The sequence below is a fragment of the Bufo gargarizans genome, chromosome 2 (genome assembly GCF_014858855.1).
Source record: "Bufo gargarizans isolate SCDJY-AF-19 chromosome 2, ASM1485885v1, whole genome shotgun sequence".
NCBI classification, from domain to species: Eukaryota; Metazoa; Chordata; class Amphibia; order Anura; family Bufonidae; genus Bufo; species Bufo gargarizans.
Window position 1 is genome coordinate 172,215,672 of NC_058081.1, and position 22,082 is coordinate 172,237,753.

At 43.3% G+C, this 22,082-nt stretch overlaps 1 protein-coding gene across 1 annotated transcript in view; it reads left to right on the top strand.

Annotated features, from left to right (window-relative positions):
* Positions 1-530: 530 nt before the first annotated feature.
* The window catches only part of LIPC (lipase C, hepatic type), a 202,396-nt gene continuing 180,844 nt past the window's right edge, over positions 531-22,082 (top strand). Inside the window, exons 1-2 of the mRNA XM_044283292.1 lie at positions 531-577; positions 738-864. Of these exons, the coding sequence (XP_044139227.1) occupies positions 786-864 (79 nt within the window). The 5' untranslated portion in view covers positions 531-577; positions 738-785. The remainder of the gene's footprint in view (positions 578-737; positions 865-22,082) is intronic.

A 22,082-nucleotide genomic window follows, 5' to 3' on the forward strand; every position in this document is an offset into this window, starting at 1 on the left:
TTATTATCATTTACTTGTTATAAAGCAACCAAGTCCAGTTAGGGGCCGGGTTATATGGAGTAGGGGCTTAATTAATTAATTACTAATTAGGATACTTAGGCAGAAATTTTTTGTGTTCATTAAAAATTCCGCCTGTCCTGACCAGCTTCACAGGGGCAAATACCCCACTTGTGCTGCTGTTAGGACTAAGGGAAAACAAATTTACGTCAAAATTGACGCTTCTATACAATGAGGATAGACTGAGAAATAATGTGCATATGGTGTCATTAGTCAAAATGTATTTAGAGGAGGTGTTTACGAGTCTTTGCTTGAAGATAGAAAGTATTCGCTCTATGCTGTGTAGTTGTAATTTACACCAGTTATTTAACACATTTATCAAATCCTGTTCATTCCACAAAGTAGGGGAAAGTACTATGGGAACTTTTACTTAACTCTAGGTTGTGGCTATTTCCCAAGGTACATGGATTGAATCATTTATCATCCAGCCTATTTCACGTGATCTGTTACAAGCTTTAAAAAGGTATGTTATTCTGGGGTGTTTTTCAAAACCAACGGAGATATCTACTTCAAGCATCAGGTATTTGTAATATTTCACTTTTATGTATTTTCTCCCAATCTAGTTTACTCTCAAGAAATAATGTGCAGATTTATGTTCTTTTTTTCTTTTTCTTTTACATTAAGTTCAAAGCTGTGAGGCAAAAATTTAATAATTAACATGTCTTCTGACTCCTGTGTAGGTACATAGAGTACAGACATCTAGTGTCAGCAAACTCAGCTCGGTCACTATGGGGAGAATTCAGATCCTGTGTCTCTTTCTGATTCTTCTGGCCTTTAAACAGACAGTTGCAAAAAAGCGATGCAAATGTAAGTAAAATAACATTCTACACATTTTACTGATAATCTTACAGGTAATATTCATATCACCATGTGGAATATACATTTTTAAATGTTAGATTGTAGACAAAGAGCAAAAAGATTCATAGACACTCAAAATGCATAGAGTAGGTGGCAAAGTAAGAAGTTATAATAAATTTTGTCTAATTTCATTGTAATAACTGGTAGTCATCAAAATGTGGAAAACGCATGGGCATAAGTTACCACATAGAATGTTAGCATACAATATGCATTTGATATTGATCATTAACTCAAACTCATGGTCTACAAAGACCTATAAAGAAATCTAAATTTCTATTTATATTCTGTCTAGTACCAAACTATTAACACCACACACACAGAAAACAAATATGAGTGCTACTAAAGACCAGGCCGGAGGTAAATACGGTATTGTAAAGATAAAAATCATATAAAAGCTTTCAGCATTCTCAAAAAGATGCATGATCAACATACATGATGTACTAAATAAGGTTTTAGAAATAAGTTATTTTCACTTATTTTCTATCACGGAAATGTATTTTTTGCCATTCAAATCACTGAGGTTAAATGCAAATTTCTTTTTAAGCTTCTAATTAGAGATGATATTCAAAATTTTTATTTGGCTGCTTTGCCGAATTTTACAAAAAAATTTGCTTTGTGACTAATTACTTTGCCACGAAGCAAATTTCTTTGTAAGTAGTGGGTGCAAAGGATTTCGTGGAAGATGTTCAAGATGGCGATGGTCGGCTATTCACGCTCAAACACATGAGGTAAGTATTTTTTTTTTTTTTACCGCCATGTAAGGTCATACACATGGGAAGGAATAATGCAAGTCACCAGTACATACTAAATGGTAAAACACTGGGTAACACTGACATGGAAAAGGACCTAGAAATTTTATTGGACAGCAAACTAAGCAGTAAAAACCAGTGTCAGGCAGCTGCTGCCAAGGCCAATAAGATAATGGGTTGCATAAAAGGGGCATAGATGCCCGTAATGAGAACACAGTCCTACCACAAATTACTAGTCGGACCACACATGGAGTACTGTGTATAGTTCTGGGCACCTGTGAACAAGACAGACATAGCAGAGCTGGAGAGGGTTCAGAGGAGGGCAACTAAAGTAATAACTGGAATGGGTGGACTACAGGACACCGAAAAATTATCAAAATTAGGGTTATTCACTTAAAAAAAAAAAAAGATGACTAAGACGCGATCTAATAGCTATGTATAAATATATCAGGGGTCAGTACAGAGATCTCTACCATCATCTATTTATAACCAGGACTGTGACCGTGATGATGGGACATCCTTTACGTCTCTAGAGGAAATAAGGTTTCTAAACAAACATAGAAGAGGATTCTTTACGGTAAGATCAGTGAGACTATGGAACTCTCTGCCTGAGGAGGTGGTGATGGTGAGTACAATAAAGGAATTCAAGCGGGGCCTGGATGTATTTCTGGAGCATAATAATATTACAGGCTATAGTTATTCTGATTGCCTGATTGGAGTCAGGAAGGAATTTTTTTCCCCTAAAGTGAGGAAAATTGGATTCTACCTCACAGTTTTGTTTCTTTTCTTCCGCTGGATCAACTTGCAGGATAACGGGCTGAACTGGATGGATAGATGTCTTTTTTCAGTCTTATAAATTATGTTACTATGTTATTCAGGGAAAATCGATTTGCTACCACGAAGCACAAGGAAATTCGGCTTCTCTGCTAATCGACTTTTCCATGAAATTCGGATTTAATTAAACTTTGTGGAGTTTGATTTGAACACTACTTTGAACACTACTTCTAATGTTTTCGATGGGGCAAATGCCTCCGAAAATTGGACATTTGTTTTCTCGTGAATCTGCAGACTTGCTAATTTTAGATTTGTTTCATCTCTGTTCACTACTAGCGTTGATCAAGCACCATAGAGCTCAGGGGCTCGGGCCGAACACATTGGGATGCTCGGGTGCTCTACCGAGCATCCGAGTATAATGGAAGTCAGTAGAAGAACCCGAGCATTAAAGCAGTCACCCCTGCTCTAAAGAGGGGAGGGTGCCAGCTTCATAATAAAAGGTCAGAAATTGACGGAAACAACACCAAAATGTTTTGGAAACAGCATGGGGAGGACATCTGGATGCATATGGAAACATAGAATGTGTCGGCAGATAAGAACCATTTGGCCTATCTAGTCTGCCCAATATACTAAGTACTATGGATAGCCCCTGGCCCTATCTTATATGAAGGATGGCCTTAGGCCTATCCCATGCATGCTTAAACTCCTTCACTGTATTTGCAGCTACCACTTCTGCAGGAAGGCTATTCCATGCATCCTAGATCATTATCATTAGGGTGACAAAAAGTTTTCTAATTGTCCTAACTTAATATTCAATAACCTTTCTAAACAGTTTGGACTCCTATTACCTATGAAATACAATAGACAACCACACAAAGGCTATATGCCAAAAGCAGGGTATGTGCAAGCCAACAATCTATCCATGAGACAGATACAGTCAGCACACCTTACAATGGCAGCCTTGTACACTAATAGACATTCAAAACCAGCTCTCATCTGACTGAGAGCCAGTAAGCCTCAAAGTTGCTTCTTATCGATGGCTTGGGTGGACCTGTGCACCTAGATCAATATCATTAGGGTGACAAAAAGTTATCTGATTGTCCTAACATAATATTCAATAAACTTTCTATACATTTTTGTCATGTAAACTCATTTGCATAAGTGTGGGCATATGGGAAACAAATGCAAATGAACAGAATATGCCTTGTTTTTCAGCTTTGTTTTCACTGCACATATCTTTAAAAAAGGAATATGACCTGTAATTTGGTGCATTATCTACCTTTGAATGTAAATGTGCAAATTATATCAAAAACTAGTAAAATATATTTTAAAAAAAAGACTTTGAAACCAATAGATGGCGCTGTTCATGAGTAGTGTTGATCGCGAATATTCTAATTGCGAATTTCTATTGCGAATTTTCCATTCAAATGGTGTTTCAGCTGAAAAAAAAGCAGATTCAGCTAATTTGCATATGCCCACGATTATGCAAATGAGTTTACATGACAAAACAGTTTAGAAAGATTATTGAATATTATGCTAGGACAATCAGAAAACGTTTTGTCACCCTAATGATAATGATCTAGGTGCGCAGGTCCACCCAAGCCATCCAACAGTTATGAAGCAACTTTGAGGCTTACTGGCTCTAAGTCAGATAAGGGCTGGTTTTAAATGTCTCATAGTGCACAAGGCTGCCATTGTAAGGTATGCTGACTGTCTCATGGACAGATTGTTGGCTTGCACATACCCTGCTTTTAGCATATAGCCTTTTTATGGTGTCCATTGTATGTCCTAAGTAATGCGAGTCCAAGATGTATCCAAACATCCTTCCCATGCTATTTTTAAACCATTTCGGTGGTGTTTCCATGAATTTCAATTTTTTTTCTGTGAACCAGACACCCTCTTCGGAGCAGGGGGTGCCTGGTTTAATGCTTGGGTCTCCTATAGATTTTCATTGTGTTCAAGCATGCACAGTATTCGGCCGAACACTGCGATGTGCCAAGCATAGCGATACTCGATCCGAACTGCTGTTCAGCCGAGCATGCTTGCTCAACACTATTCACTACCCATCAGGATTTTCAATATAAGAGTAAATAAACTGTAAACACCATCCTTCCCGTTTCTGTTGGAAAATCTCAGTCATCCACTCATCTTCTCCATTTTCCCAGCGATCAATATTGGTTTATAAGACTCAAGTCAGGTCATGTATTCATAGGTTATAGAAAGGAAGATCTATGGCACACCAAATGATTCTTTTTCAAGGGATGTTTTAATACATATTTGTGCAATTACATCATTTTGTGTTTAATTTCCATCCAGAGCATGTAACAGTAAATGGGGCCATCAAAGAGAGTCCCAACGTTCCGGCTCCAGCGTTCCGCATTTACATAGGGCGTTAGATTGTGACTGTGCGTGTGAGAGTTTGGAATGTGATTGACTTCAGAGTTATCTCAAATCTGACAGCTATTGACATAGTGTCAGATAGTATTGGCTATGACTCAGATGTATGTGGATGTCAGTGAATAAACTGACTCATAAGACAACACTGTTGTCACAACAGAGGGTAGGGATAAGTGCAGCCCTAAACTCCGCCCACCTCTGTACCTGCCTACTTGCACGGCCCATCCTAACCGACTGCCTACAACTTCGTGGCAGTCCCTCGCTAGACATGTGCAGGGGCCTAAGAAGATAACAGAAGTACCGTAACAGAGTCAGACAAGCCAAAGTCAAAGCCTGGAGGTCACGCAGGTACACAGGCAGCAATCCAATAACGAAGTCAAAACACAATCCGGAGTCTGAAGTCAAGAGGTCACGTCAATTCCAGGGAGGTCACAAGGTCGAGGTCAAAAACACACAGAAGGCACAATACGAAAATGCTGATGAGGGTAGCAAGACCATTCACAGGCAACCTGTGGCCAGCAGGCTGCCTGTTTAAATAGAAGAACAAGTGGGTCACATGAAGTGGCCAGCGTCACGTGACCCAAGTCCAACCCAAACCATCTTAGCATCGATAAATTGTTATCGGCGCTCAGTACTTCTTTCAGCTAGGAGGATGCCCTGAGGAGGCGTGCGCGGCCGGGTTCTCCCCGCCCCCTGGTCCCCATGGAGACGAGGCCGCAGGCCACGTCCTTACTCCTGCACAGATGTGGGATGCCGCCGGTTCCCCGTTACAACTGTATTGATTACGGCAGTGTGGGAGGAGAGAGTGCACATCTTCACCACCCTCAAGCAGTCACCTGTATCACACACTGGAGTGGCAAACAGGGTTTTTAAACTAGTGTTTTGTTCATAGCCATTGTAATGATAACTAATAAAAGTGATATTTTAAATTCACCTCCAACCTGGGTCAAGTTAGGTTATGAGCCCTTGAGGTTTCAAAAATAAGGTTGACTTCCAATAGGTGGCACTGGTGACATGGTTCTCTTCCTTGGAAGATACCTCTTTGCATATTTGTTTTCCATGGAGCATTGCTAACAAGTCTCCAAATGGTGTACTTCCAGTAAGTCTCTATACAGGACTGGTCTGTTTAAGGAGATTCAGCACCCTACCTTAGAATGTTAGTACAAACTTGAATACAGACCAAAGAATTCCTAGCCTAGGTGAAACAGTGGTCCCTCCAGTTATGAACTGAAACCATTGAAACCCTCAGGTGAAACCACTGTATCTTAAGACTATAACTATATGTAAGAATAGTAATTGGTTCCAAAGTCCTACAATGTCAATCCAACATATGAAAACATTGATCTTCTCAAAGAGGTGGTCTTTGGATAGATTTGTACTGCATTTTTCACATGGAATTCATATCATGTGTTATGCAAAAAGCTCTATGCACCGGTTATCAGACTATGAGATACCCAAATAAGATCTAAACCGCCATTTAGGTGAGAATGTTATTTTGCATAAATGTTGCCTCCAGACAAGAGTATATTTTGAGGTATGTCCCGCTCTCAACTGTCTCTGCATCTTTAGGATGCAGAAACAGTTGATTGCAATGGTGAAACAGGGAGCCATCTGCTCCCTGCTTCACTATTCAACTCAGCTGCCACAATGCAGTCACATATTGCACCACTAGGCTGTGTAGGAGGAGCGTGCAGGCCCAGGAATCAGCTTGTGTGCTCCTCCTACACAGCCCAGCAGGCACCATGTGTGACCGCATCGCAGCTGCTTGAGAGCACAGGATGTGCCGGATCATCGGAGGAATGCCTAGGTGAATATTACATTTTTTTATTTTTTTAAAGAGTTGGCACTACTGAAAAAGGGGCACAATTTGGGCATAACTACTGTGAGGGGGCACTATGTAGATATAACTTCTGTGTGGAAGCAATAAGAGGACTCAGGATTGGGCTTAGTATTATATTATAGTGCGAAAAGCGGTGCAGTCAATTCATCAATGCCGCCTACAGCGGATATTATACAGCGCATGCCCGGGCTTGGCGGTAATGTGATACTGGGCTGGCTAAAATCTTAACGGGGTGGAGTTATTGACGGGGGCTCTGGACATTTGCAGTGATAGCCACCATCTCTGAGCACTTGCAATCCTTATTTGCAGATACCATCAAAGTTCTTTTTTGCAGCTTTACAGATGCAGAAAAGCCTAAAAAATGTACCATTTGTTTAATGTATATGTGTTCGACACTGCGGTGTAAGCAGTATGAGACATATAACGTTGCTGACAGACTCACTTTAACTCTTCCATGTTAAAGGGCAATAGCCATATGCAAACAGTACAGTCATAATGAGGACATTTTCTAGTGATATTATGTCTGTGTGGTCAATGCCTTGTCCCTGAACTCTGTCACAAATATACATCTGATGTGTGCCTGAGTGTCAGGCACATGATTACATCACTTGACTACCTGCATATGACCTCATTAGGACACAGACTCTCCATGGCCTCTTCTGTTATATCACCCAAAAATTTGATTAGAACAAAATTCATCTTGGTAATTTATGGTTACAATGCAAACAGTGAAGGATCCCATTCTGTAAAATGTCTGTAAAAGCATTGTAGAATATGTTGGCTCTATATAAGCAAAAGATGTAAATATATAAACCCGGAAAACCATGAGACCATGTCTATTTACTACTATCTTGATTTCAGAAATTCAGAATTCAAGCCCCTTTCACTTTTTCCACATGAATAACATTCATTTTTTTGTTTCACATTCATCTAGACACAATACTCCCTCCAGGTCTGTCAAAATGTGTGTAAAATATATTTTTTTTAAATGCAACATGATATTTAAGTAGGTGTGACACTAAAATTTTACTTCAAGTGTATATTGAAATCAATTTTAGGATAAAGCTGAAACATAAAAAAATAGAAAAAGTTAAAGGGTGGGGATTTGTATGGTGACTTCTATGAGGATATTATACCGTCATGCATTAAAACTTGAGTACATTAAAAACAATAATAGGCTGCTCACCCTAAACACAATTTACATAGAACCTATATGCTCGACACTTGCCAATTCTCATACCCTCAGACCAAGGAAAAGTAACAAATAAGTATAAGCAGGCTGTCAAGACATATACTGGGGCAGATGATTTAATAATATTAGTAAATTTGAGACATTTGGGGAAAATTATCAAACTGGTGTAAGGTATATCTGGCTTAGTTGCCCATAGCAACCAATCAGATTCTACCTTTTATTTTTCATAGCTTCTTTGGGTAAAGAAAGGTGGAATCTCATTGGTTGCTATGGGCAACGGAGCCAGTTCTACTTTACACCAGTTTGATAAATCTCCCCCAGTATGTTCTACCTTTTGTTTTTTTTATTACCAAAAATGTGGAAAATTTCAATATTTACTAAATTTGAATCTCTCTGCTGTTAAGACAGATAGTGATAACTCATAAAAATACTTAATAACTAACTTTCACCATTTCTACTTTGGTGAACTATTTTGGCATCATTTTGTTAATTTTATTTTTTAGGACATTAGAAGTTTTTGAATTTTAGAAGCATTTTAAAAATGTTTAAGAAAATGTCTAAAATCTAAGTTTTTAAGGACCAATTTAGTTTTGAAGTCACTTTGAGGAGCTTACATGATAGAAACCACATGTAAATGAGCCCATTTTAGAAACACCCCTCAAACTATTCAAAACTGATTTAGGGCTCTTTCACACTTTCTTTTCGTTCTTTTCTTCCGGAATAGAGTTCCGTCGTCGGGGCTCTATGCCGGAAGAATCCTGATCAGTTTTATACTAATGCATTCTGAATGGAGAGAAATCCGTTCAGGATGCATCAGGATGTCTTCAGTTCAGGACCGAAACGTTTTTTGGCCGAAGAAAATACCGCAGCATGCTGCGCTTTTTGCTCCGGCCAAAAATCCTGAACACTTGCCGCAAGGCCGGATCCAGAATTAATGCCTATTGAAAGGCATTAATCCGGAACTGGCCTTAAGCATTGCCGGATCCGACGTTTAGCTTTTTCTGAATGGTTACCATGGCTGCCAGGATGCTAAAGTCCTGGCAGCCATGGTAAAGTGTAGTGGGGAGCGGGGGAGCAGTATACTTACCGTCCGTGCGGCTCCCGGGGCGCTCCAGAGTGACATCAGGGCGCCCCACGCGCATGGATGACGTGATCGCATGGACACGTCATCCATGCGCATGGGGCGCTCTGACGTCATTCTGGAGCGCCCCGGGAGCCGCACGGATGGTAAGTATACTTCTCCCCCACTCCCCACTACTACTATGGCAACCAGGACTTTAATAGCGTCCTGGCTGCCATAGTAACACTGAACGCATTTTGAAGACGGATCCGTCTTCAGATGCTTTCAGTTCACTTGCGTTTTTCCGGATCCGGCGTGTAATTCCGGCAAATGGAGTACACAACGGATCCGGACAATGCAAGTGTGAAAGAGGCCTTAGAAATGTTGTTAACCCTTCAGGTATTCCAAAGGAATATTTCCAAATTTCACCTATTTTTGCAGATTTTCCATTTTAATCTATTTTTTCATGTAACACATTAAAAGTTAACAGCAAAACAAACCTTAATACTTATTACTCTGATTCTGCAGTTTGCACAAACGCCCCATATGTGGTTGTAAACTGTTGTATGGGCACACAGCAGCGCTCAGAAGGAGTGCCATATAGTTTTTGGAGGGCAGATCTTGCTGGAACAGTCTTTGGGCGCCATGTTGTATTTGAAGAGACCCTGAGGTACCCCAATACTGGAAACCACCAAAAAGTGACCATATTTTGGAAACTACACCACCCAAGGAATAGAAGGAGTGTAGTGACCAAACAGGCATTTTATAGAATGTATTACACTTGGCTGGGTAAATGAAAAAAATAATAATATTACAAACTTTCTTTTTCAAAAGGGATAACAGAAGAATATCACCCCACAATTTGCTACCTGTTTTCTCCTGAATACATTAACACCCCATTCGTGGTGCTAAGCTGCTGTTTGAAGATACACTAGGGCTCAGAATAGAAGGAGCAGCATCTGGATTTTCTAACATGAAATTTGCTGCAATGGTTTTTAAGAACCATAACTTTTTAATTTTTTGTTAACTGAGCTGCATGAGGGCTTATTTTTTGTGGGGCAAGCTGTAGTTTTTATTTGCACTATTTTATGGTACATTTGGCTTTCTGATTGCTTTTTATCTCATTTTTTGGGAGGTGAGGTGGGCAATAATTGAAATTCTGTCAGGATTCAGGGAATATTATAAGTCCTTAAGGAGAGCACATAACTTGCGCGAGGAGTCTTATAGGCCAGACAACGCTCCTGTGGAATTCTAGGAAGAGAGTATGCAAATTAGCACTTAGTTAGTTGCCTGGACTCCTCACTCCATTTAGGCACTCTCCATAAGGAGATTTACCATTACTCGAATCCTGATCTAGGCCTCTCACACAGTTAAGCCAGTACTCTCTGCTCTGCACTGATGAGGGAAATCACCCTGAAACAGAGGTCTGCAGATGCAGATCTCAAGGTCTGTTTAAAAGGCCTGACTACTAATATATATATATATATATATATATATATATAGTTTAACCCCCTGTAGTATATTGTACCCCTGTAGTGGAAATATATATATATTTCTCAACTCCCCTGTAGTTGCCCATGTAATAGGATGCCCCTTTCTAGTGGAGATATATATAATATTATACTCCCCCCCATTGCGACCTTCTGTGCCAATCTACTGCCTCATAAGCTTCAGGCCTAGTGTCCTGCATCCTATGAGGCAGAATGGCCCATGGCTTCCATTCCCCAATGTAAAACTTCCACCCCCTCAGAGGCAGGTCGGTCGCCTGAGGTGAGATGCTCATTTTGCCTCATGGCAGATGCGGCCCTCCCATCCCCTCTAATCAGACCAGACAAGTATATAATCTGCCATTAGACATGGCCTAGCGGTTTGCCGGGCGGTCGTTTCGCGGCGAACTTTACTCATTCGCGATTCGCCAAACATATGTCGATGTCCGCCAGCGCCATATTCTTTTACATTGTGAAGAACTTTGACCCATGACACATCCATCAGGTGGTACAGGACAGCCAATTGAGACGTTTCAGCACATGGACATACCCCCTACCCTTTAAATTAACCTGATCTGGCCACCTTTTTTTTATTCAGTCTTTTCCCAGTGTAGGGAGAGGTTACAGTGTGAAGCAGGGGCAGACTGTTAGGGACACCAAATGCTAGCTACTAGGGCCACAAAAGCCCTTTTAAGGACAGGTATAGGTGTGCTATCGATAGGTGTGACTTACTGAGGGGGGTGATATACTTATAATATAATTTCTAACATAGAAAGTATATTATAGTGCATTTGTATTGTGCAGCAGTTGTGTGCGTTTCTGCTGTGATACTGCCAAACGCTATTAGAACAAATAATTTCTACTGGTGTGATATACCAGTTGCCCCCCAAGAAAACCGATTGAAGCAGGGGTGTTACATACCAATAATATACTTTCTATATAGTGCATTTGGGTAGTGCAGCATTTGTTTGCGGTTTTGCTGCGTTACCGCAGCTACAAAGAGTGACAAAATCTTTTGGAACAAATAATTTCAATTGGTGTGATATACCAGTTGCCCCCCGAAAAAAAATGATTGAAGCAGGGTTGTTATATACCAAGAAAATACTTTCTATATAGTGCATTTGGGTAGTGCAGCATTTGTTTGCTGTTTTGTTGCGTTACCGCAGCTACACAGAGTGACAAGCTCTATTGGAACAAATAATTTCTACTGGTGTGATATACCAGTTGCCCCCCCAAAAAAGTGATTGAGGCAAGGGTGTTTAATACCAATAATATGCTTTCTATATAGTGCATTTGGGTAGTGCAGCATTTGTTGGCTGTTTTGTTGCGTTACCGCAGCTACAAAGAGTGACAAACGCTATTGGAACAAATCATTTCAACTGCTGCCCCCCAAAAAAACTGATTGAAGCAGGGGTGTAATATACCAATAATATACTTTCTATATAGTGCATTTGGGTAGTGCAGCATTTGTTTGCGTTTTTTGTCTGCGTTACCGCAGCTACACAGAGTGACAAACGCTATTGCAACAAATAATTTCTACTGGTGTGATATACCAGTAGACTGGTGTGATATATATGTATACACTAGGAAAAGGTGATCAAAAGGGAGAAAAAAAAACAACAATTATGTATTGATTCATAATAGTAAGATATATAAATACCCCAGATCACCCCAAGATGCAGTCAGTTAAACTTATTTCGGTTAGATATCTATTTTAATTTACCAACCAGTCAATTCAAAAAATAAACACACCCACAGGGGGACAGGTCAAAACTCCTACTGGGCAGTGTTCAAGATAGGGTAAAGGAACACAAAAAGGATCCAAAAGATAAGATTTCATTGAGTCCCAGTGGGTTCACCGTTTTTAACCTGTGAGTCCACTCGGCCTCCTTTTGGATCCGCTTGTTGTGGTCACCTCCACGAGGTGAGCAACGTACCACCTCCACAACACAGAAATTAATTGCCTTATCATTGTTGTTGTGAAATAAACTAACATGTCTAGCCACGGCAGTGTCTCTATTATTCCTTATGTCACCCAAATGATCACCAATCCTCCTCCTAAGTTCTCTTTTCGTTTTGCCCACATACTGTAAGCCACACGTACAATTAATTAGGTATACCACCCCTGATGTTTTACATTTGGCAAAATCCCTGATGGTATAGGTCCTATTAGTTGTATGACTGAAAAAATTATTGGTTTGGTAGATAAAGGGGCACGCTATGCATGCACCACAGCGGAACGTCCCTAAAGGTTTTCTGTCCAACCAGGTACCTGGTTTCTTTGTCGGGATATAGTGACTATGGATAAATCTGTCTCCAAGTGATCTACCTCTCCTATATGTTATGGCCGGGTACATTGGAAGCATATCTCCTATATCGGGGTCAAGGTGGAGCATTTCCCAGTATTTTTTCAGAATGTCTCTCACCTCCTTGTTACAGTGATCAAAAGTTCCTATTATGCAAAAAATGGGGTGTTCCTATTATGCGACAAAAAGGGGTGTTATATACCAATAATATACTTTCTATATAGTGCATTTGGGTAGTGCAGCATTTGTTTGCGGTTTTGCTGCATTAACGCAGCTACACAGAATGACAAACGCTATTGGAACAAATAATTTCTACTGGTGTGATATACCAGTTGCCCCCCCAAAAAGTGATTGAGGCAGGGGTGTTATATACCAATAATATACTTTCTATATAGTGCATTTGGGTAGTGCAGCATTTGTTTGCAGTTTTTCTGCGTTACCTCAGCTACACAGAGTGACAAACACTATTGGAACAAATAATTTCAATTGGTGTGATATACCAGTTGCCCCCCCAAAAAAGTGATTGAAGCAGGGTTGTTATATACCAATAATATACTTTCTATATAGTGCATTTGGGTAGTGCAGCATTTATTTCCGGTTTTGCTGCGTTACCGCAGCTACACAAAGTGACAAACGCTATTGGAACAAATAATTTCTACTGGTGTGATATACAAGTTGGCCCCCCGAAAAAGTGATTGAGACAGGGGTGTTATATACCTTCTTTCACAAATACTGCTCTTCTATAAGGACTTTTGTCACAGGGTCATTTTGAAAGTGACAGGCAGAGGAAGAGGCAGGCTATTCCGCAGGGGTGGTAGGGGTCAGGCAGGTGCACCTGGCCAGAGCCTAAGTGACAAGTTGCAGAAGGTGCATGCGATTACGTCAAAGGACGCACCAGACTTGGTTGAGTGGCTCACTCAGTTCTCTGCTTCTGCACCCTTTTCACTTTCTGCTGTGTGCACCCCCAAAGACATCACCATATCTCCTCCGCTCGAGTCAGAGGAATTATTTCCCCATCCATTCCAAGATCTTACCGATGCGCAGCTATTCTTCTTGGCATCGGATCAGGAAGAGTAGGTATCAACGGTCGCCACCTAGCAGTCTGACGACAGTACACAGATCAGCCCAAGGAGGGTGGTCCCTGCTGTTGCTGCCTACTCCGAGATCTCGAATGTCAGTGGTGGTGAAGGTGACGATAATGAAGTGTCGATAGGTGCCTAAAAGAGAGGCAGAGGAGGGATGTTAGGAGGGAGAGACAGAGCAGCAGAAAGGGAGGAGAAGGAGAAGAAGCAGGCAGAAGTTACAGGAGGCAAAAAGCAGACTGCTAATGTATCTGGAACGAGCCATCCAACTTGCACGGTCACATCTGGTGCTCCCAAGACGCCGGCACATGGCTCCGCAGTGTGGGCTTTTTTTAACGTGTCCGCTGCTGACAATAGTGCTGCCATCTGCAGCCTGTGCTATCAACGCATAAGTCGCGGTAAGCCCAACACTCACCTAGGGATGACCACCTTAAGAAGGTACCTAGCCTCCCATCACCGAGCCCAGTGGGAGCAACGCCGTCAGAACCCACAAAGCCACACTCCTGGCACTCCACGCCCTGCCTCTTCTCCTTCTCCTCTCTCCTCCCATTTGTCCTTCACTCCACCTTCCACCGTGCTGTCGTCGCGTTCATCTGGCAAAAGGCAGGCTTCCGTGGCCCAAATGTTTGAGCGCAATAAAATGATGACGCTGGATAATCCTCTTGCCCAATGGCTGACCTCTGGCTTGTCGTAACTGCTAGCCCAACTACAGCCATATAAATTGGTGGACTCGGAGGCCTTTAGAAAATTTGCGGCCACACCGCAATGAAAGGTCCCCGGAAGGAAATATTTCTCCCAGAAGGGCATCCTGGAACTATATGGCCACGTTCAGCGGCAAGCTAATATATCTCTGGCACACAGTGTCGGTGCCAAGATACATCTGACCACAGACACTTGGTCTAGCAAACACGGGCAGGGAAGATACATAACTTTTACTGCCCACTGGGTGAACCTTCTGACGGCCGTCAAGCATGTAACCCATGGCACTCGTCTGGATTTGGTGTTACCACCACGGATTGCATACAGGCTTGCCTCTTCTTCTCCTCCTCCTACTCAATCCTCCATCTCCTCCTCAGCTGACTCCTCCTTTTCGACTGCTACCGCCTCTTCCGCTGCACCCGCCAAGCTCCCCAGAACCTATTTGACCTCCCAGGTGAGACATTGCCATACTGTGCTGCGGCTGTTGTGCCTGGAAGCCAAGAGCCACACCAGTCCTGCACTGCTTTCAGCTCTGCGGTCACAGGCCGATCAGTGGCTAACCCTGCTCAATTTGACAGTTGGTCACATTTTGTCACAAGTGGTGTGTGACAATGGTGCCAATCTGCTTAGCACCCTGAAACAGGGCAAAATGACACAAGTGCCGTGCATGGCACACATCCCGAACTTAGTCGTGTATCGATTCGTTGCCAGGCCAGGACGTCTTGTGGCAGGCCAGGAAATTCTCTGGCCATTTTAGAAGATCTTACACTGCCATGGCTCGCCTAGCTGACGTTCAGCGGCGACACCACCTGCCTGTCAGACGTCTGATTTTTCACTGTCTGACGCGCTGGAACTCCACCTAGTATATGCTTAAAAGGCCGCGGCAGTGGCTGCTCTTGCGCGACGCATGCAGACTTCTGCGGCCATTTGATGATATTACCAAACTGGTCAGTCGCAGCATCAGTGACATTGTATCTTATGCCTTCTTTCTGGAGCGTGCATTGCGTCGTGTCATTGATCAAGCCATCGAGGAGCAGGAGCTGGAAGATGAAGAAGTCACAATGCTGAATAAATACCCAGGGGGAACTACTCCATCTGAGATAAGTCAGCAGGAGTTTGAAGAGGAGTAAGAGGAGGATGGTGGCTGGGTGGGGGGAGCAGGAGCAAGAAGAGCAGGCTTTAAACTTTTTGGGGATCCCTGGTGTTATTCATGGCTAGGGCGAGGAGACTGAGGACAACATTCTTCTGGGCGATGAGCAGGAGCCAGGGCATTCCACCCCTTCCAATTCAGTGCAAATGGGGGCCTTCATGCTCCAGTGTTTGAAGAGGGACCCCCGTATAAAAAGCATAAAGGTCAAGGACCTGTACTGGGTGGCAACGTACTTAGACCCCCGGTACAAACACAAAATGGCGGACATGTTACCAGCATCACAGAGGGCTGTCAGAATGCATTTCCAGGCCTTGCTGCGAGAGATGCTGCATTCTGCTGTTGCGGGCACTGGCAGAGGAATTTCCACCCACAGCGAAACAGGTGCGCGTACCAATCCTACCGCGCCTGCAAAAAGAGGGCAGTTTGAAGATGTGTTGGTGACTTCAGATATGAGATTATTCTTGCAGCCAACCCATCGACAGCCACCCTCTGGATACAGCCTCAGGGAACGCCTAGACCGACAGGTGTCTGACTACATCGAGTAAATGGCCAATGTGGATGCTCTGAGAAGCGAGGAACCCCTTGACTACTGGGTGTGCAGGCTTGACCTGTGGCCAGAGCTGGCAAAATTTACCATGGAACTCTTGGCTTACCCTTCGTCGAGTGTCCTGTCCGAAAGGACGTTTAGCGCAGCAGGGGGGATCGTGACCGATTAGCGCATTCGCCTAGCTCGCGACAGTGTGGACTACCTCACATTTTTAAAAATGAATGCGGCATGGATCTTGGAGGAATTCAGCACCTGTGATGACAATGTGTAATTGAATTTCCTCATGCTAGCCCACACATATCCGCCACTACCCAGAACAAAGAATGGTCCTTGCCTTATGTATATACAGTGGCATAAAAGGCCTTTTATGTCAGGTGAATGGCTAATTTTTGGGGCCTGTACTGGCAAACAGTTACATATTTATCCTGTGATCGCCTGATGTACCTCTAGCTACAGAATCCAAAGTTCTTTGCTGCCAGGTAAATGCCTATTGGCTTTTTTTGGGGGCCTGTACTGGCCGACAGTTACATATTTATTCTGTGACCGCCTAATGCACCCCCAGCCACAGAATCCAAAGTTCTTTGCTGTCAGGTGAATGCCTATTGTCTAATTTTTGGGTCCTATACTGGCTGACAGTTACATTTTTATCCTGTGACTGCCTAATGTACCTCCAGCCACAGAATCCAAAGTTCTTTGCTCTCAGGTAATGCCTATTGGCTAATTTTTGTGGAATGTACGCGCCAACAGTTTCATATTTATCCTATGATCGCCTAATGTACCTCCAGCCACAGAATCCAAAGTTCTTTGCTGTCAAGTGAATGCCTATTGCCTAATTGTTGGGGCCTGTACTGGCCGACAGTTACATTTTTTATCTCTAGCCACATAATCACACCCTTGTCTCACTCCTCTGCCTCTAATTATGGTGGCGTATGAACCGCATTCACCATAAGGACCTTTTAATGTCACAGGGTCATATGACTATGCCCCCCACCCCGTCCTGTGCCCCCTTATACCCTGCATTGTGCCCTCTTACCACACCCTGTGCAGTGTCCCTAGTCATTCCCTATACTGTGCCCTCTTATACCCTTTTATCCGGTCACGGTATGGCGGTGTTATCCGATCACTGTACAGAGGTGTTATCCGGTCAATGTATGGTGATGGTAACCAATAACTGGATGGCCATAACTGTATCCCTTTCCCTGTCCACACCATCCTTTTATAGACCTGGCATGAGGGGGAAAAATATGCAGATTGCGGTGCTAAGGACCTTTGAGCCACAATCTGTGTCAGAAATATGCCTAACATAGATTTTTCTATATAATAAATGATCACCTAAATGTATTATCATTCGGGGGTAGGGATAATATCTTCATATTATATAGATTCTAGTGTATTATACTGTGCCCTGTATTTCCCAGTAGAAAATGATCCTTGGGAAACACAGTCCCCATCCCTGACCACCCTGACCACCATGACCAGGTAGCGCTCTGCCAGTACATGGCGGTCTCCCCTCTTCGCCACGCTGCTCTGATGTGTACTGGTGCTTATTCTGACACTAGGGCTGGGTTCACATCCTATTTTTGCCATCCATTTAATGCATACCAAAAATGATGCCGTACAGTGGCGTCCGTTCACCATACAGTTCCATGGTAGAAAAAAAAATTACTTTAACGTATGCATTTTTTTAATGGACTCTGCAGGATAGAAAAATGTGGAGTGCTGCACATTTGTATACATCAAACCAATAGGAAATTCAATTTTTCTAGGCTCCAGCAGAGCACATTTTTGAGAGTTTCTCTTTAAGATGCAATAAAAATGGCCCCTGATTAAAAAAAAAAATAATTTTGTGGGAATTTTTGCCAATGATCCCCCTCTGGTATATCACTGTCCATGTTGTGGGACTAATTGTGTACTTCTAGTAAGTGTTTGCTGGCTGCAAATATGAGCTGAAGGTTTTTCAGGTTCGCCTGCCATTAAATTGAATGGGGCCCGCCACAAACGCGCAGTTCGCGAACATGTGATTGTGAACGTGAGTTCGCGAATCATCCCGGGTGATGTTCGTCTATCACTATTCATACCCCTTAAACTTTTTCACGTTACACCCACATTTATTGTATTTTATTGGGATTTTATGTGATATACCAACACAAAGTAGTAAGAATGTGTGAAGTGCAAAGAAAATGATACCTGGTTTTCATAATTTTTACTGGAAAGTGTGACGTGCACTTGTATTCAGCCCCCTGTACTCTGATACTCCTAAATAAAATCCATTTGTTATTGTAAGCCATAAGAAGTCCTATCTGCAGTTTGCCACAAGCCATGTAGGGGACACAGAAAACATGTGGAAGAAGGTGTTCTGGTCAGATGAGACCCAAGTTGAACTCTTTGGCCTAAATGAAAAATGCTATATGTAGCAGAAAATGAACACTGTACATCACCCTGAACACACCGTCCCCACCGTGAAACATGGTGGTGGCAGCATCATGCTGTGGAATGCTTTTCTTCAGCGGGGTCAGTAAAGCTGGTTGATGGATGGATCTAAATACAGGGCAAAGGGGGGCGGAGCTAGCGCCAGAAGGGAATGGTCGCAAGCGCTTGAGCTCCGTTACATCGAGTCTCTCCCTACACAGCTTACGCTAGCATACCCGACGAACCATGGTGAAAATCGGGAACCCTAAAACTGGGGAAGCTACCTGCCACCAAAAAAACGTGTCCGGAGAAGGAGACATGGATAAATTTATAAAGAAAGTGGCGGCGATATGCGCCGCTAAAGAATCCAAGATGGCGCCCACTCCTCAAGCTGAGGAAGCTATGAGTGAACATGAGGCATCCGAGGCCGACAGCGATATTGAAGAAGCAAGAGGGTCTCAAAGCTTACCGATCTCCAGGAAATTCCTGAAAAAGACTCTAGAAAAAGCCCTGGAACCAGTCGCACATGAACTGGCCTCCCTCAGACAAGAAATGAGACACATTGGAGGCAGAGTGGAAAATCTGGAAACGGCCCAAACCTCCATGCAAGAGTGGCAAATGGTGGCTACAGACAATTTCAAGAAGTGCCAAGACCATTTGAATGCGGTTCATACAGCACTTGAAGATCAGGAAAACCGCGGTCGGAGGAACAACCTCCAGTTTCGAGGAGTTCCAGAAGCCGTCACCGCTTCAGAGATTCCATCAGCGATCCTGGCTATCTGCTCTGACCTTTTAGGTCTGGAATACCCGTCGCAAATTATCTGTCACGGAAGGTGTACAGGAAACAAGACAACACAAAATGAATATATGACTCACTGGATCCAAAACTAAGGAACAAAAAGGGAGACCCCTGCATCAGACCTGGCACTCTCCCTGACTGCTCAGCCTATGTGAAAATCCCAATGGTAGATGATCGCATATCCTCGTACCTCGACTGTATAACACCTGAACACCCTATAATAGTGAGGGGACACGACCACCGGCTCCCTACACTAGACACAGAGGGAGTCAGGGTCACCTTGGATCCAGCAAACAGAAAAACACGAAAGAATGCACAACACTTATCTTGTAGAAGACTGGGAAATAGGATCAGCATGCACACACACTCCAGGAAGTTGTATAAACTGCACACTAATGCACTATGGGGAGGAATTTAAAGGGATGCAAACAGTCCAACTACATGACAGCTGAGAGAGGCTAACGAGATGAGGAACTGAAAGCAAAACAAAGGAAGCTCAAAGAGGAGGTTCTGAAAGGCATCTGTCAGAGCTTCTCAGATGTCTGGTGGTGACATTATCCTTGAGAGGGCCCACAGAGCTCTAAGGCCCCAACCTAATGCCTCAGATCCACCAAGGGATATAATTTGCCGCTTCCTTAGCTACCAAGATAAAGAAGCAGTCCTTTTTAAGTCCCGTAACGCCACTGAAATAAGCTACAATGGGGCTTGAAAACATATTTCAAGACCTAACTCCAGTGACCCTAAAGAAACGGAAGACCCTCAAACCTTTGACGGACTGGCTTAGGGCTCAGAAAGTTCCATATCGCTGGACCTTCCATATCGTTTGGTCTCTCCTTCGCCGAAGAGGCTCGCAGGCACAACATCCATTCGCATGCAGATCTGGTTCCGCTGTTCGAGTATCTGGAGATGCAACCTTTGAAGATAGAGAATTGGCACAGCATACAAGATCTAGCAGCGCTCCCGAGGATCCAATACTCAGCACTAGAGTTGAGCGAACACCTGGATGTTCGGGTTCGAGAAGTTCGGCCGAACATCCCGGAAATGTTCGGGTTCGGGATCCGAACCCGATCCGAACTTCGTCCCGAACCCGAACCCCATTGAAGTCAATGGGGACCCGAACTTTTCGGCACTAAAAAGGCTGTAAAACAGCCCAGGAAAGAGCTAGAGGGCTGCAAAAGGCAGCAACATGTAGGTAAATCCCCTGCAAACAAATGTGGATAGGGAAATGAATTAAAATAAAAATTAAATAAATAAAAATTAACCAAAATCAATTGGAGAGAGGTTCCATAGCAGAGAATCTGGCTTCCCGTCACCCACCACTGGAACAGTCCATTCTCAGATATTTAGGCCCCGGCACCCAGGCAGAGGAGAGAGGTCCCGTAACAGAGAATCTGTCTTCATGTCAGCAGAGAATTAGTCTGCATGTCATAGCAGAGAATGAGGCTTCACGTCAGCCACCACTGCAACAGTCCATTGGCATATATTTAGGCCCAGCACCCAGGCAGAGGAGGGAGGTCCCGTAACAGAGAATCTGTCTTCATGTCAGCAGAGAATTAGTCTGCATGTCATAGCAGAGAATGAGGCTTCACGTCAGCCACCACTGCAACAGTCCATTGGCATATATTTAGGCCCAGCACACACACAGGCAGAGGAGAGAGGTCCCGTAACAGACAATCTGGCTTCATGTCAGCAGAGAATTAGTCTGCATGTCATAGCAGAGAATGAGGCTTCACGTCAGCCACCACTGCAACAGTCCATTGGCATATATTTAGGCCCAGCACACACACAGGCAGAGGAGAGAGGTCCCGTAACAGAGAATCTGTCTTCATGTCAGCAGAGAATTAGTCTGCATGTCATAGCAGAGAATGAGGCTTCACGTCAGCCACCACTGCAACAGTCCATTGGCATATATTTAGGCCCAGCACACACACAGGCAGAGGAGAGAGGTCCCGTAACAGAGAATCTGTCTTCATGTCAGCAGAGAATCAGTCTTCATATCATAGCAGAGAATCAGGCTTCACGTCACCCACCACTGTAAGAGTCAATTTTCATAAATTTAGGCCCAGAACCCAGGCAGAGGAGAAAGGTCCCGTAACAGACAATCTGGCTTCATGTCAGCAGAGAATCAGTCTTCATATCATAGCAGAGAATCAGGCTTCACGTCACCCACCACTGTAAGAGTCAATTTTCATAAATTTAGGCCCAGAACCCAGGCAGAGGAGAAAGGTCCCGTAACAGACAATCTGGCTTCATGTCAGCAGAGAATCAGTCTTCATATCATAGCAGAGAATCAGGCTTCACGTCACCCACCACTGTAAGAGTCAATTTTCATAAATTTAGGCCCAGAACCCAGGCAGAGGAGAAAGGTCCCGTAACAGACAATCTGGCTTCATGTCAGCAGAGAATCAGTCTTCATATCATAGCAGAGAATCAGGCTTCACGTCACCCACCACTGTAAGAGTCAATTTTCATAAATTTAGGCCCAGAACCCAGGCAGAGGAGAAAGGTCCCGTAACAGACAATCTGGCTTCATGTCAGCAGAGAATCAGTCTTCATATCATAGCAGAGAATCAGGCTTCACGTCACCCACCACTGTAAGAGTCAATTTTCATAAATTTAGGCCCAGAACCCAGGCAGAGGAGAAAGGTCCCGTAACAGACAATCTGGCTTCATGTC